The sequence below is a fragment of the Castor canadensis genome, chromosome 10, assembly GCF_047511655.1.
Source record: "Castor canadensis chromosome 10, mCasCan1.hap1v2, whole genome shotgun sequence".
In the NCBI taxonomy this organism is placed as follows: Eukaryota; Metazoa; Chordata; class Mammalia; order Rodentia; family Castoridae; genus Castor; species Castor canadensis.
Genome location: NC_133395.1, coordinates 73,424,761 through 73,437,350, shown reverse-complemented (window position 1 = coordinate 73,437,350; position 12,590 = coordinate 73,424,761). Strand labels below are relative to the sequence as shown.

Sequence of the window (12,590 nt, the reverse complement as noted above, 5' to 3'; positions counted from 1 at the left end):
TCTGAAGTGCATATGCCTTAAGGTATTCATAATTCTTTTGTGGAAAATTATTATTTTTATCCATAGCAACCCATTTTGGTCTGTGTGTACTCTGAAATGGGTTACCTTCTGCCTAAAATAAAACAAGTTGAACTTCTAAACATTCTCAAAAGTGTTACTATTTAATTTCCCTCACTTCTGTTATATGTGAATATGTAGCTTCATCAGCTTCTGGTTATTTGAACAGTACAAAATCTTGTTGAACAATTAAACTACCTTCTAAAGTAGATCAAGCCTTGTAGGGATATTTTTACTTATTAAATCCTACAAATTCATTCCCTAGCAAAAAACAAAGTGCTTGTAGCCACTTAGCTCAGTATGACATGGAAACGTATTGCTTGAGTTATGGTTTCATCTTAGCCTCATAGAATTTTTAAATAAATGTTACTACTACTATGTTTCAGTGTAATTTTGTAATATTTAAAAGTCTACTCTCCTACTTACTCTAATCCATGCATCTAGATAATATATACATCTTTGAGTTTTATGTCCCTCTAAAAAAATCATTCGAAGAAATTTTGTATGTCCTTATTTCCAGTAAACTTGAAGTTTCATTTAATGCCAGTTTATTAAACAGTAGCTTATCATGTGGTAATGTAATAATGTCTGTTTGCCTCATAGACCCTATTAAATAGTGTATTTTTAAATGGTCAAAAAGTAACACAGCTGGTGGAGTGGCTCAAGTAGTAGAGCGCCTGCCTAGTGAGCCTGAAGGCCTAAGTTCAAACCTCAGTACCACCAAAAAAGTATTACAAATAAAATTAATATCAAAAAAACAATTTTCTCTTTCAAAGTAGAATAGTTGCTTTTTAAAATTATGATTATTATGTATTTTAACATACTATAAGAGTCAGTTTTCTACTTTTTATAAAGGAACTACAGGCTCTTAATAAAATTGGTATACTTTACAAATATGTGTGGGAATTTCTTTTTTAGGAGAACCACCAATCAAAAGGAGCTTGTTAAATGAATTTGACAAAATAATAGAAAATAAAGAAAAATCCTTAAAGGCTTCAAAAAGCACTCCAGATGGTAAAATATGCTTTTTATTGATTTTTTTTCCCTTCTATTGGTCTATGCAAAACATTCTTAAAGTTATCTTTCTCACTTCTTTTGGGTGTATCTGTTCGGAAAGATTTATAGTGTGGTTTAATTGTTAAATTTACATCTTATCTTGTTTGTTAAGTGGACTTTTCCTTTGTAATAACGCAGTATGATGCTGAAGTTGTCTGAAATTGGAAAGTGTGAAATGACTCTAAAATAGTGACTTTTTAATTTTAAAAAAATGCTAAAATTTAGTAAAAACTTATACTATAATAAATTTCAATCTCAGGTTCCTGAGTCCAGTCAGATTTTGACTACCACCATTCCACTAAAATCAGTCTTTTTTAAGTCATATGATGGTCTCTGTGTTGTCAAGACAAGTGAGCATTTCTCAATTCTTATTTGACTCTATCTTTTAACCACATTAGATGTAGTTGATCACTCTTCTCCAGCCCATCAGTCTCTTGGTTGTCCTCTTAGGTGGCTACTCTCTCACAGTATTCTTTATGGTTCTTCCTTATTCTTTGCTTGCTGTAAACAAAAGCACCCCAGGGACGCTTGGATCTCTTCTCTGCTTAAATTTCACTAGCTACCAATGTTACATCTTCAGCTTTAGCTTCCCCCTGAACTCCAGACTCATTCTTTTGCCTACTTAATATAGCTGTACTTGAATTAGTGATATGTATCTCAAACTTATGGCCAATGCTGAACTCTTCATTCTATCCCCCTCCAAACTTGTTCTTTCTCTTATCTTTTCTCAATAAGAGACAGTACCATTCTGCCGGTTGATCACATCAAAACCTTGATGTTAATATTCTATTCTTTTGTTTCCTCATATTCCATACCCAACCCATCAATAAACCCTGTAAGTTCTAACTTCAAAAATGTAAGAATTTGATGCATGAGGCCCTGGGTTCAATCCCCAGCACCACAAAAACCCATTTTGCTGGGTATGGTAGTATACCTCTGTAATCCAAGCACTCTGGAATCTGAGGCAGGAGGATCTTGACTTAGAGGCCTGGGCTATGTAGTGAGTTTGAGGCTAGCCTGGGCTGTGTTATGAGGCTGTCTCAAAAACAAGAATTTAATCATTTCTTCTCACCTACCATTACTACTCTCATCTGGGCCAAGCCATCCATAGCTTCTTGCTTGATCTCCCTACTTTTGTTTTTGCTCCTCCTCCAGACTGTTGTGAACACCGCAGCCAGAATCACCTAATCACATAATGATCAGATCATGTTACTTTTGGTTGCTTAAAACTCTTCTGGGGTAGTATCTCCTTTAGGCTAAAATCTGAAGCTTACTGTGGAATATTTGAAAATTATGCATGTAACTGTGTATGCTCAGTAACTACTTGGTTTCTGAGTTTGGATCAGAAAAGGTCACATAGTAAAAGATAATTTAACTATAGAGGCTTAGTTCTGAAATATATGAAATAAATCCCACAAGAAATGGGAACACTTTGGAATTTTTTTAATGGATCTCCAACTTAATAATGGAAATTTGGAACTTGCTAGGCAGGCTCTCTACCACTTGAGCCACTCCACCAGCCCTCTAGATTTGATACACATTGGCAGTTAGCTAATACCATTGAGTTATGATTGTTAACATCAGCTGATTAATTTATAACTGATTTTTTAATGTTTGTACTGTGAGTTATTTGGTATATACTCATAATCGATTTGGTATATACTCATAATTGATCAGATTTATTTTGACTGATTTTTTTTTTTTTTTTGGTGGTAGTGGGATTTGAACTTAGGGCTTTGTGCTTGCAATGCGGCCACTCTACTGCTTTAGACTCACCTCCAGTCCATTTTGCTGTGGTTACTTTGGAGACCCGGATCTCATGAACTATATGCCCAGGCTGACTATGAACCACGATCCTCCTGATCTTAGTCTCCCAAGTCACTAGGATTACAGGCATGAGCCACCAATACCTGACTTCTTTTTATAATTACTACTTACTAAATATCCATGAAAAATTTAAAATCTTTGAAAATTTTTGTGTGAATATAACACGTAATAAACAAATAGAAAATAAAATTTCCTAGTAGCTTTTCATTAATAATATAAAATATTTTTCAGGCATAATAAAAGATAGAAGATTGTTCATGCATCATGTTTCTTTAGAGCCAGTTACCTGTGGACCCTTTAGGTAAGATATGCTTAATTTTTAAAAAAATCTAGTACAAGAAAAATGTGATTTTTAAACATTATTATTTCTAAAACTAACAGTACCAATATGTATTAAAGAAGTTAACACTTTCCTGTTTGAAAACCTGTATCGGGATTAAGTAATTCACTTCTTTAATAGTATTTTATAGTGCTGTTCACCATTTTTTAGTTTCATGACAGCTTTGTAAAGTAGACAAACAGATTGTGTTCTAATTTTTTGTGGATTTATGAAGTTGAGAGGGTTAAGGCAATACAAAACATCAATTAAAAAGGCAGCAGGTACTGAAAATACCTTTTATTTCCTCCTCCTGTAAACTCAACTAAAATTACCAAGAGAATTTTAACATATAATTCCCAAGGACTCTGATCAGAAAAACCAAACTGCAAAAGTTTGGAAGGCAAAAACATTAGTGACTGAGCAATCTGAAAAAGCTACAGAGCAAGCAAAGAAACTACCCAGTTTCCCCTAAAAACTTGAGGAAGACTGAAATTGGCTGCAGTATATAGTTCTCATGATAAAAGTAGAAAATAGGAAGATTAATTGAAATTCTGCTCAAGAAATATCTGTATTCCCTCCCCTACTGTAGACAGACATTTGTTGCTCTTTCTCAGAAGACCAAAAGTTTATTCTGTGGAGAAGACAAATAGGAATTCGGATTAGGGGATAGGCTAGGGGAAGAGGACACTAGACACAGTTGAAGAAAGGGTATTAATAACAGAAATTAAGTAATAGTCTGTATATCAAGCACCAAGACTCCAAGCCTCCTTCCCGTGTGTGCCTCACAAGTACTGGCAGGAGACTAAAAGATTTTTTGGTGGGAAATATGACCAGCCCAGTAGAAAATTAACAGCTGTTAGTACTCAATTGAAACAGCATAGCCAGTAATGAAACAGTAAAGCCAATGATTGTTACAAGCCCTGTCAGCACATGGAACTTTCAGTCAGCAGTTAATATTACTCTTTTAAATGAGAACAGATAACCAAGGATCACTAGCCATTGGAAGGAAACCACATTGAAAAATGAAAACCAAGCTACAAAAAGAAACAGAGGAAATAGATAATGCAATGAGAAGAATATTTCAAAAAAACTTAAATATTCACAGATAAGATATTGTATCCTTAAAATAAGACCAAGTTACTATATAGAAAGAGCTCTTTGAAATTAAAAAAAAAATATGGCAGAAATGAATTGACTTAGTCAAAGTAATAGAAGATAAGTCATAAAAGCTCCCAGAATGTAGAACAAAAAGAAAAAAAGGATAAAAAAAAGAAAATGAAAGATAATTAATCTTGAGAATTCAAGAAAGAAGGAACAGAAGGGAAATGAAGAGAAAGACATTTTTAAAGAATTAATTTAAGATTTGTGACCAGTACCACAGCACATGCATTTCCTTGATTTAAAGAGCCTACTAAGTTAAGCATAGGCATAAAAATAGTCCATCTTAAGGCATATCCTTGTAAAATTTTAGAATACTAGGAGCAAGAGTAACCTTAAATTTTCTGAAAGGGAAAAAGAATCAGGTTTCAAATAAGGCTTCAAGTATCAGAGTGGTATGAATTCTCTCATCATCGATGATAGAAAATTATAGATTCTATAATGTCTAACAAAGAACATTACCTTCAGAATTCTGAAAGTAAATGATACCTACCCTAGAATGCTTCACTGACAAAATACCATTTAAGAGTAGGAGTTGGGCTAGAGGCATGGCTGAAGTGGTTGAGTGACTGCCTAACAAACTTGAGGCCTGGACTTTAAACCCTAGTACCACTTGGGGGGAAATCCTTTGAAAGGGTAAGGGTAGACAGGCCTGGGATGTAGTCAGTGGTAGCACACTTGCCTAGAATGCCTAACTGAAGCCATGGGTTTCACTGCCAGAAAAAAAGTGAAGGTAGATATTTTTCAGATGCAAAATACAAAAAGATTTATCTGCCATGAATTTTTCTCAGGAAACTAACCAAAATAAGACCATAAACTGAAGAGAATGAAGATGTGGTACTTAGGAAATAGGAATTCAACATAGAGAGGCAAAGGAAGCCTTCAGGATAATATTGAAGGGCGATCCCATAATAATAGCTGTGATAGAAGTCTAGAGAAGCACCTAGACCACTTTCAACAAAACAGAGAGAGCCTTGGAAGAGATTGTCTACAAAGTAAAATTAAAGCAGCATCAGTTTTTGTTTTGTGTTTTTGAGGTGAGTCTAGCTGTGTTGCCTCGAACTCAGGAACATCCTATCTTAACTTTCCAGGAGGCTGGGATTATAGGCACATACCACTGCACCTGGCTATGTTTTCTTTTTTTGACACAAGGTCCCTCTAGGCCAGACTGGCCTAAAACTCCCTATGCAGCAAGTGTCTGCTTCAACCTTCTGAATTCTGGGATCACAGGTGTGCACTAACACACCTGGCCAGAATTTGGTTTTACATTTTTGTTTGTTTGTTTGTTTGTTCTTCTGGTGCTAGGGATCAAACCGAAGGCCTCAGGCATGCTAGGCAAGCCCTCTGCCACTGAGTTGTATCCCAACCCCTGAGTGTTAAATCTGTGAACAGTCTTCCTGTAGAGCACTTGTATCCCCAGTACTACTAAATAAATAAATAAAAGAAACTTCTTGTCAAGATGATGAATTGAGCATATTCATCTATATTCATCCTTCTGTATTGTAGCTGCTTGGTTCTAGGATACTGTTCCCTACACACAGATAGCAAAATCCACAGATGCTCACGTCCCTTACATAAAGTGGCATAGTATTTGCATAGAACCTACACATGTCCTTCTGTATACTTTAACTCATCTCTGGATGACTTGTAATACCCAGTACAATACATGTGCTATATAAATAGCTCTTATGATGCACTGTTTAGGGAGTGGTAATGGCAAAAAAAAGTCTGTATGTGTTCAGTACAAATGAAATTATTTTTCCACAAACATTTTCAATCCTGCTTGGTTGAATCTGAGATTGCAAAATCCACAAATGTAAAGAATCAATTACACATGCACAAAAGAGCACATGCACAAACACCAGAGACAGGGAGAATTGAAAAGGAGACCACAGTAACTAGATTTTTCACAGCATACAGAAAACTGCTTTAAAGTGAATAAATGCTACAACAGAGCACTAACCACTTTACATTTAAAATGTCTCAAGGCCAAGTGTAGGGTTGCAACTCTGTAATCCCAGCTACTGGAAATGCAGGAATCTAGAGGGTTGTAGTTTGAGGTCAACCCAGGTAAGAAAAGTTAGACTTCATCCCGAGAAACAAGCCTGACATGGTGGTACATTTCTATGATTCCATTTACTCGTGAAGCTAGAGATAGGAGGATCATGGTCCAATGCCAGCCCTAGGCAAAAGTAAGACCCTACCCCAAAAATAACTGAAATGAAAAAGAGCTGGAGTGTGGCTCAGCTGCCTAGCAAGCTCACTCAAGACTCTTTGAGTTCAAACCCTAGTACCTCCAAAAAAAGAAAGAAGAAGTCTCAAAAGTCAGGAATTGGTAGCTTCATGTAACTCCAGAATTGGGTGGTGAAGGAGGGAGCAGAAATCAGAGGATAGATTGCAAATAGATTTAAGAAGCATTTCCATGAACCTGTGAATCAACCTCTGACCCACTCTCACAGCACTGAAAGTTTGTTCTCCAGAGAGGCTGCTCTAGAGGCTTCTTCATTGGTGAGCACACTAGACACAGTGGAAGGCAGCAGGTAATGTAGCGAGGGCAAGGGGAATAAGTAAATGTGTGCATTTTGAGTGCTGAGGAACAACACCCCCTCCACCCAGCCTTCTCTCCCACTCAGCTTCCAGAATGCTGGCAGTTAAGCTTTCATTACTGGGGAGTTCCAATTAATTAGTCTACAGTATAGTTGACAATCAGCAAGTCACATCTTTATATCAACAACTTCCAATTTTTTGGTTTCCTGCTCTTAAATATGAACAGAAATTATAGATTAAAAGATACCAGGAAAAGTAAAAATACTGCCCCCCCAAAAAAAAAAAAGCTAATGGAAACAACTTAGAAGCACTATTCAGGAAAAAGAGAAAATATGTATATACATATATATATGTATATACATATTTAAAATAAAGGAAATTATTCACCTTGAATTTAAAGTGTGAAACTGATAGCCCTGAACTTTCTAAAGGCTTTTATGGTTTTTTAAGAAGAGGATTCTGGTTAAGCCACTACTATCTAGGTAGAATTTTTCATAATGGAGAGTTGAAAATAATAGTGATGGTATTTATAGCTAACATTCATGAAGCTTTTCTACATGCTAGGCATCTTTTTAGCATTTCCCATGCATTGGTTATATCTCACTTAAGGATCATATAATATTGACAGATTTAAAAAATTAGCTCAAGAGATAAGTTATAAAGAAAGGAAATAAGCTATATATTAATGCTTAGTATCCTTTACAGTAATATAACACAGTCATCTGTAAAATGTACTTAGTCTTAATGTAAATGTTGGAAATTGACAGAATCAACAACCTAACTTGAGAAGCTAAGGAGAGACGAGAGTGAGTATGTGTGAAGGTAGTTATGGCAAAGAACTAAATATTCATTTTCCATAGTGGGAGATCATTAGCAACTTTTGAGAACAATTTCTATAGAATACTGGGAGAAAGGAAAGTTTCTCCCAATGAGAAACAATGTGTGGCTATGAGGAAGTGAAAATAGCTAGTAGAGATTACCTATTGAAGAAGGTTGACCAAGGAGTTTCAGTAACAGTGAGGTGAAAATAAAGTCTGAGGAACAAAAGTGTTTTAAAGGTAGGCAAGAGTTGAAGGTAAATGAAAGAGAGTACTTAAAAATGTAAAAACAGGTAGAAGGAAAAAAAAGGAAAGAGGTAGGATAATAGGTAAAAAAGTAAGGCTCACAAGGAGACTGCGTTACTAGGTGGGGCCGGGAGTTCAAAGAAAGTGGTAGCCATACGAAGAGGATGGGCAATTTTTCCCCTAGTAAAGGAGGTGAGTAGGGAATACTGTGATAGAACTGGAGGAAACATGCACTGAGACAGACCACACTCCCTTCTATCATGTGTACTAAGTCAACAGAGGCTGGGAGTAAGTGCATAAGAAGCAGTTACAGTCTTGAAAAGTATGATATTATTTTGCAATGGCAACCATGATAAGTACAAAACAATCATCAGAATAGGATTGCTAATTGGCATCTGTGGGTCTGCAAAAAAAAAAAAAAGACGTTTCCAAACATGTTCACATTGCTGATAAAATAATCAGACTTAAATATTCTCTCCTCAATGTAGCACAACTAAAGAACAGCAAGAAATCAGGAGTCCAAATTTTACTGTACCTGGTCAAGAATTGCTGTCTAAATCTCATCTTCATGAACACCTGATTTTGGAAAACTCTTCAAGCAATTTACTAGTTTCAGGACAGCCACTTCATAAAGCTTCTGCTACAAGAAATGAAAAGATGAGGCACTTGATTACTACAGGCAGATCAACCAAAGTCTTTGTCCCACCTTTCAAAACGAAATCACATTTTCATGGGGAGGAACATTGTATTAGCAAGAACGTTAATTTGGAGAAGAACAAACAAAAACAAAAAAACATAGATGAATATGGTTCCAGAGATAGTAACAACATTGACAGTGAGATTCATCAGTTTAACAAAAATGGCTCCAATCAAAAAGCAACTGTAATTTTCACAAAGTGTAAAGAAGAAACTTTAGGTATTGTATGATAATTTACGTGCCACATTTTTAACTTTTAGTTAGAGATTTCTCCTATTAAATGACATCCTGAGCATTTTGTCCCTTTTGTGATAGTAATTTCAAAATGTTATTTTTGGTGGCATTAGGGTTTGAATTGAGGGCCTATGCTTGCAAGATAAGCATAGCCATTCTGCCAGCCCTTTTTCATGATAGTTTTTCAAGATAAGGTCTCAAGAAGTATTTGCTTGGGTCTGGCTTTAAGCCAAGATCTTGATCTCTGCCTCCTGAGTAGCTAGAATTACAGGCATGAGCCACCAGCACCCGGCTTTAAAACTTTTTTTTAATACTTCATTTTCTAAATGCAAAGGTTAGTCTGATGTTTTCTTTCAAAGATAACTGCTTTTAGACTTTGTTTTTTGGTCTGTTTTGGTTTTTTGTTTGTTGTGGTGCTAGAGATCGAACCCAGGGCTTTGTACATGCTAGTCAAGTTCTTTATCACTGAGCTACACCCACAACCCCTTTCTTGTGTTTTGTTTTGTTTTTTTTAAATAGAGGGGGATGAACCAATTCAGGTTATAATACATATATGCATGGAAATGTCACAGTGAACTACCCGTATAGCTATCTTAAGCAAAAATGTCTTTTTTTAAAAACAGACAACAGAAGGGTAAAACAGGTCCTGTCTGGGTATTGGCACCAGTGGAAGAGGGATATAAGCAAAGGGTGTAGGAGGTGAATATGGTGGAAATATTATGTATTCGTGTATGAAAATGGAAGAATGAGACCTGTTGAAACTATTGTAGGAATGGGATGAGAGATAAAGAAGAATGATGGAGGGAATGAATTCAACTATATTAAAATGGTAACCACTTTGGTAAATGTCACAATGTACCCCCAGTACAACAATAATTTTTAAAAATTCAACCCAGAAAAATAAGTAAAGTAAATTAAAAAACCCAGGCGCCAGTGGCTCACACCTATAATCCCAGCTACTTGGGAGGCTGAGATCAGGAGGCTTAAGGTTCCAGGCCAGCCTGGACAAATAATTCATGAAACTTCCATCTCCAAAAAATAACCAGAGCAAAATGGACTGACTTTGTGGCTCAAGCAGTAGAACACCTTCTTCAGAAGGGCAAATCCCTGATTTCAAACCCCAGTCCCACCAAAAAAAATAAATAAATAAAAGCTACGCAGAATCCCAGGACTTGGAAAACTAAGACAGGAGGGTCATAAGCATAAGCTCGAGGCTAGCCTAGGCTCCATGGCGAGACCCTGTCTTAAAACAAATTTTAAAAGCTATTTGACACAATCAGTACTATTACTGGAATACATTTTTTATCATACTAATTTTCTTCCAAAATTACTCGAAGTAATACATATGTTTTTATTCTTCAAACAACTTGAAACTTTTCATTCCTGAAGACTTAAAAGAGATCAGGTCCTCATTTTTTTCTCTTCATATAAAATTAAAGCAAGTTAATATATATAATTTTATAAAGCAGGTTGTGCTTTTAAATTTTACATTCAGTTTTGTTTTCCATTTTTATTAGGATATATTCTAATATTGTCTAGGGGGATTCATTGTGACAATTCCAAATAGGCTTATTACATTGTATATTAGTTAGATCATCCCCACCATCTTCCCCTCTTGGCTCCCTCCCCCACTCCACTTAAAGTACTTGCAAGAGGTCTTATTGTTTTATTTCATATACGTACATGAAGCACATCAACCATATTCCCTTATCATCTCCTCCATTCACCCTCCTCCCTTACATTCAGTTTTATTTGTTGTAAATTGTTTTTTAACAGATATAATTACAAGCCTTCAAAATGCCAGAGATATACAGGATGCTCGAATTAAAGAGAAAGAAAGGCAACAGATCTATCCACAGCCAGGCAGTCTATATCTAGCAAAAACATCCACTCTGCCTCGAATCTCTCTGAAAGCAGCTGTAGGAGGCCGAATTCCCTCTGCATGTTCTCACAAACAGGTATACCTTTGTCTACAATATCAATATCTTTTGTAGCAAAGAGGAACTTGTTATTAACTAGTGTCTCCAAATTATCTTGTTTGAAGCTTGAACAAATTACTGCCAGTGTGAATGAACAAAATCATCATGCTTCTTAGCCCATAGTGGCAACCTCCCTGCTTTGCCAGCTTGTGTTGCTCTACCAATCTAATCTGTGCTTCAAAGCTGCTGCTTCTCCTCCCCTTCAGATTTTTCTTGTTTTGTTACTCTAATGCTCTCAGCTAGGAATTAGAGGAAAATAATCACCTTGAATTTAGAGTCTGTAACTGATAGCCCTGAACCTTCTAAAGGCTTTTAGGTTTTTAGAAGAGTTCTGGCTAAGTCATTACCAACTAGGTAGAATTTTTCATGATGGAAAGTTGGAAATAATAGTGATGATATTAACAGCTAACAATTATTAAGGCTTTTCTGCCTGTATGGCACTCTTCTTAGCACTTTATATGCATCAGTTATATCTCACTTAATCCTTAGAAGCATTCCGGAAGAAAGGCACCATTATTTTTACATCATATTGCAAATGAGAGGACAGAAGCATAGTGAGAGTTAAGTAACTGTCCAATATCACTTAACTAGAAGTGGGAAAGCCACAATTCCAAACCATGGATCTCAAGTTCTGCACAAAGGAAAAGGGCATGTTGGTTTGGCAAGGTGGGTGAAAGGCAGCACTCTGATACAGCATGCTCTCCGTTCTTTTTTTTTTTTTTTTTTTTTTTGGTGGTACTAGGGTTTGAACTCGGTATCACACTTGCTACGAAGGCCCTCTCCCACTTGAGGCATGCCCCTATTCCATTTTGTTTTATTTTTTGAACAGGTTCTCTTATCTTTACCCCAGCTGTCCTATACTTAGATTCTCCTATTTATGCTTCCCATGTAACTGGAATGATGGGCTAATGCCACCACACTCAGCTTTTTACTGGTTGAGATGGGGTCTTGCACCTCCCCAGTAGCTGGGAATATAGGTATAAGCCTCCCTGCCCAACCTTCCTTTCTACACTTTTGAACTTAAGACATTTCAGAAATTATTTTTTTTTTATCCCCACAGTGACTTTGTGTGGTAGATTTAGCATGAGGAATATACACAAGTGGAGTAAAAGAGTGCAACAGCCTGAATGAATAGGTCACTTTAGCTTCTAGCCAGGCACCAGTGGCTCACACCTGTAATCCTAGCTACTTGAGAGGCTAAGATTGGGAGGATCATGATTTGAGGCCACCCTGGGCAAATAGTTTGTGAGACCCCCTGTCTCCAAACTAACCAGAGCAAAAATGGATTGGAGGCATGGCTCAAGCAATAGAGTGCCTGCTTTGCAAGTACAAAGCCCTGAGTTCGAACCCTAGTCCCAACAAAGAAAAGAAGAATTTTTAGCTTCTGTACTAGAAAATTGTTTTTCTTTTTTTTTTGAACTCAGGGCCTTGTGCTTGCTAGGCAGGCATTCTACTACCTGAGCCATACCCCCAGCTCTCAGAAGTTATTTTTTTTAATTATTTATATTTGTATGTATGTGTAAGGTGCTGGGTATTGGACCTGGGGATGTGCACATGCTAAGCACACAGTCTATCATTGAGCTATGCCCCTAAGTCCAGTTAAATATTTTTTGTTTTATTTTGGTGGGACTGGGGTTTGAGGCTCATTGCTT

The 12,590-nt window shown here is 36.5% G+C and overlaps 1 protein-coding gene across 5 annotated transcripts in view; it reads left to right on the top strand.

Annotated features, from left to right (window-relative positions):
* Nucleotides 1-12,590, top strand: part of Brca2 (BRCA2 DNA repair associated) — a 68,036-nt gene that overhangs the window by 25,665 nt on the left and 29,781 nt on the right. For all 5 annotated transcript variants that reach the window (XM_074043585.1, XM_074043586.1, XM_074043583.1 and 2 more), the window contains 4 exons: nucleotides 976-1,071; nucleotides 3,172-3,241; nucleotides 8,517-8,944; nucleotides 10,736-10,917. In XM_074043585.1, the coding sequence (XP_073899686.1) occupies nucleotides 976-1,071; nucleotides 3,172-3,241; nucleotides 8,517-8,944; nucleotides 10,736-10,917 (776 nt within the window). The remainder of the gene's footprint in view (nucleotides 1-975; nucleotides 1,072-3,171; nucleotides 3,242-8,516; nucleotides 8,945-10,735; nucleotides 10,918-12,590) is intronic.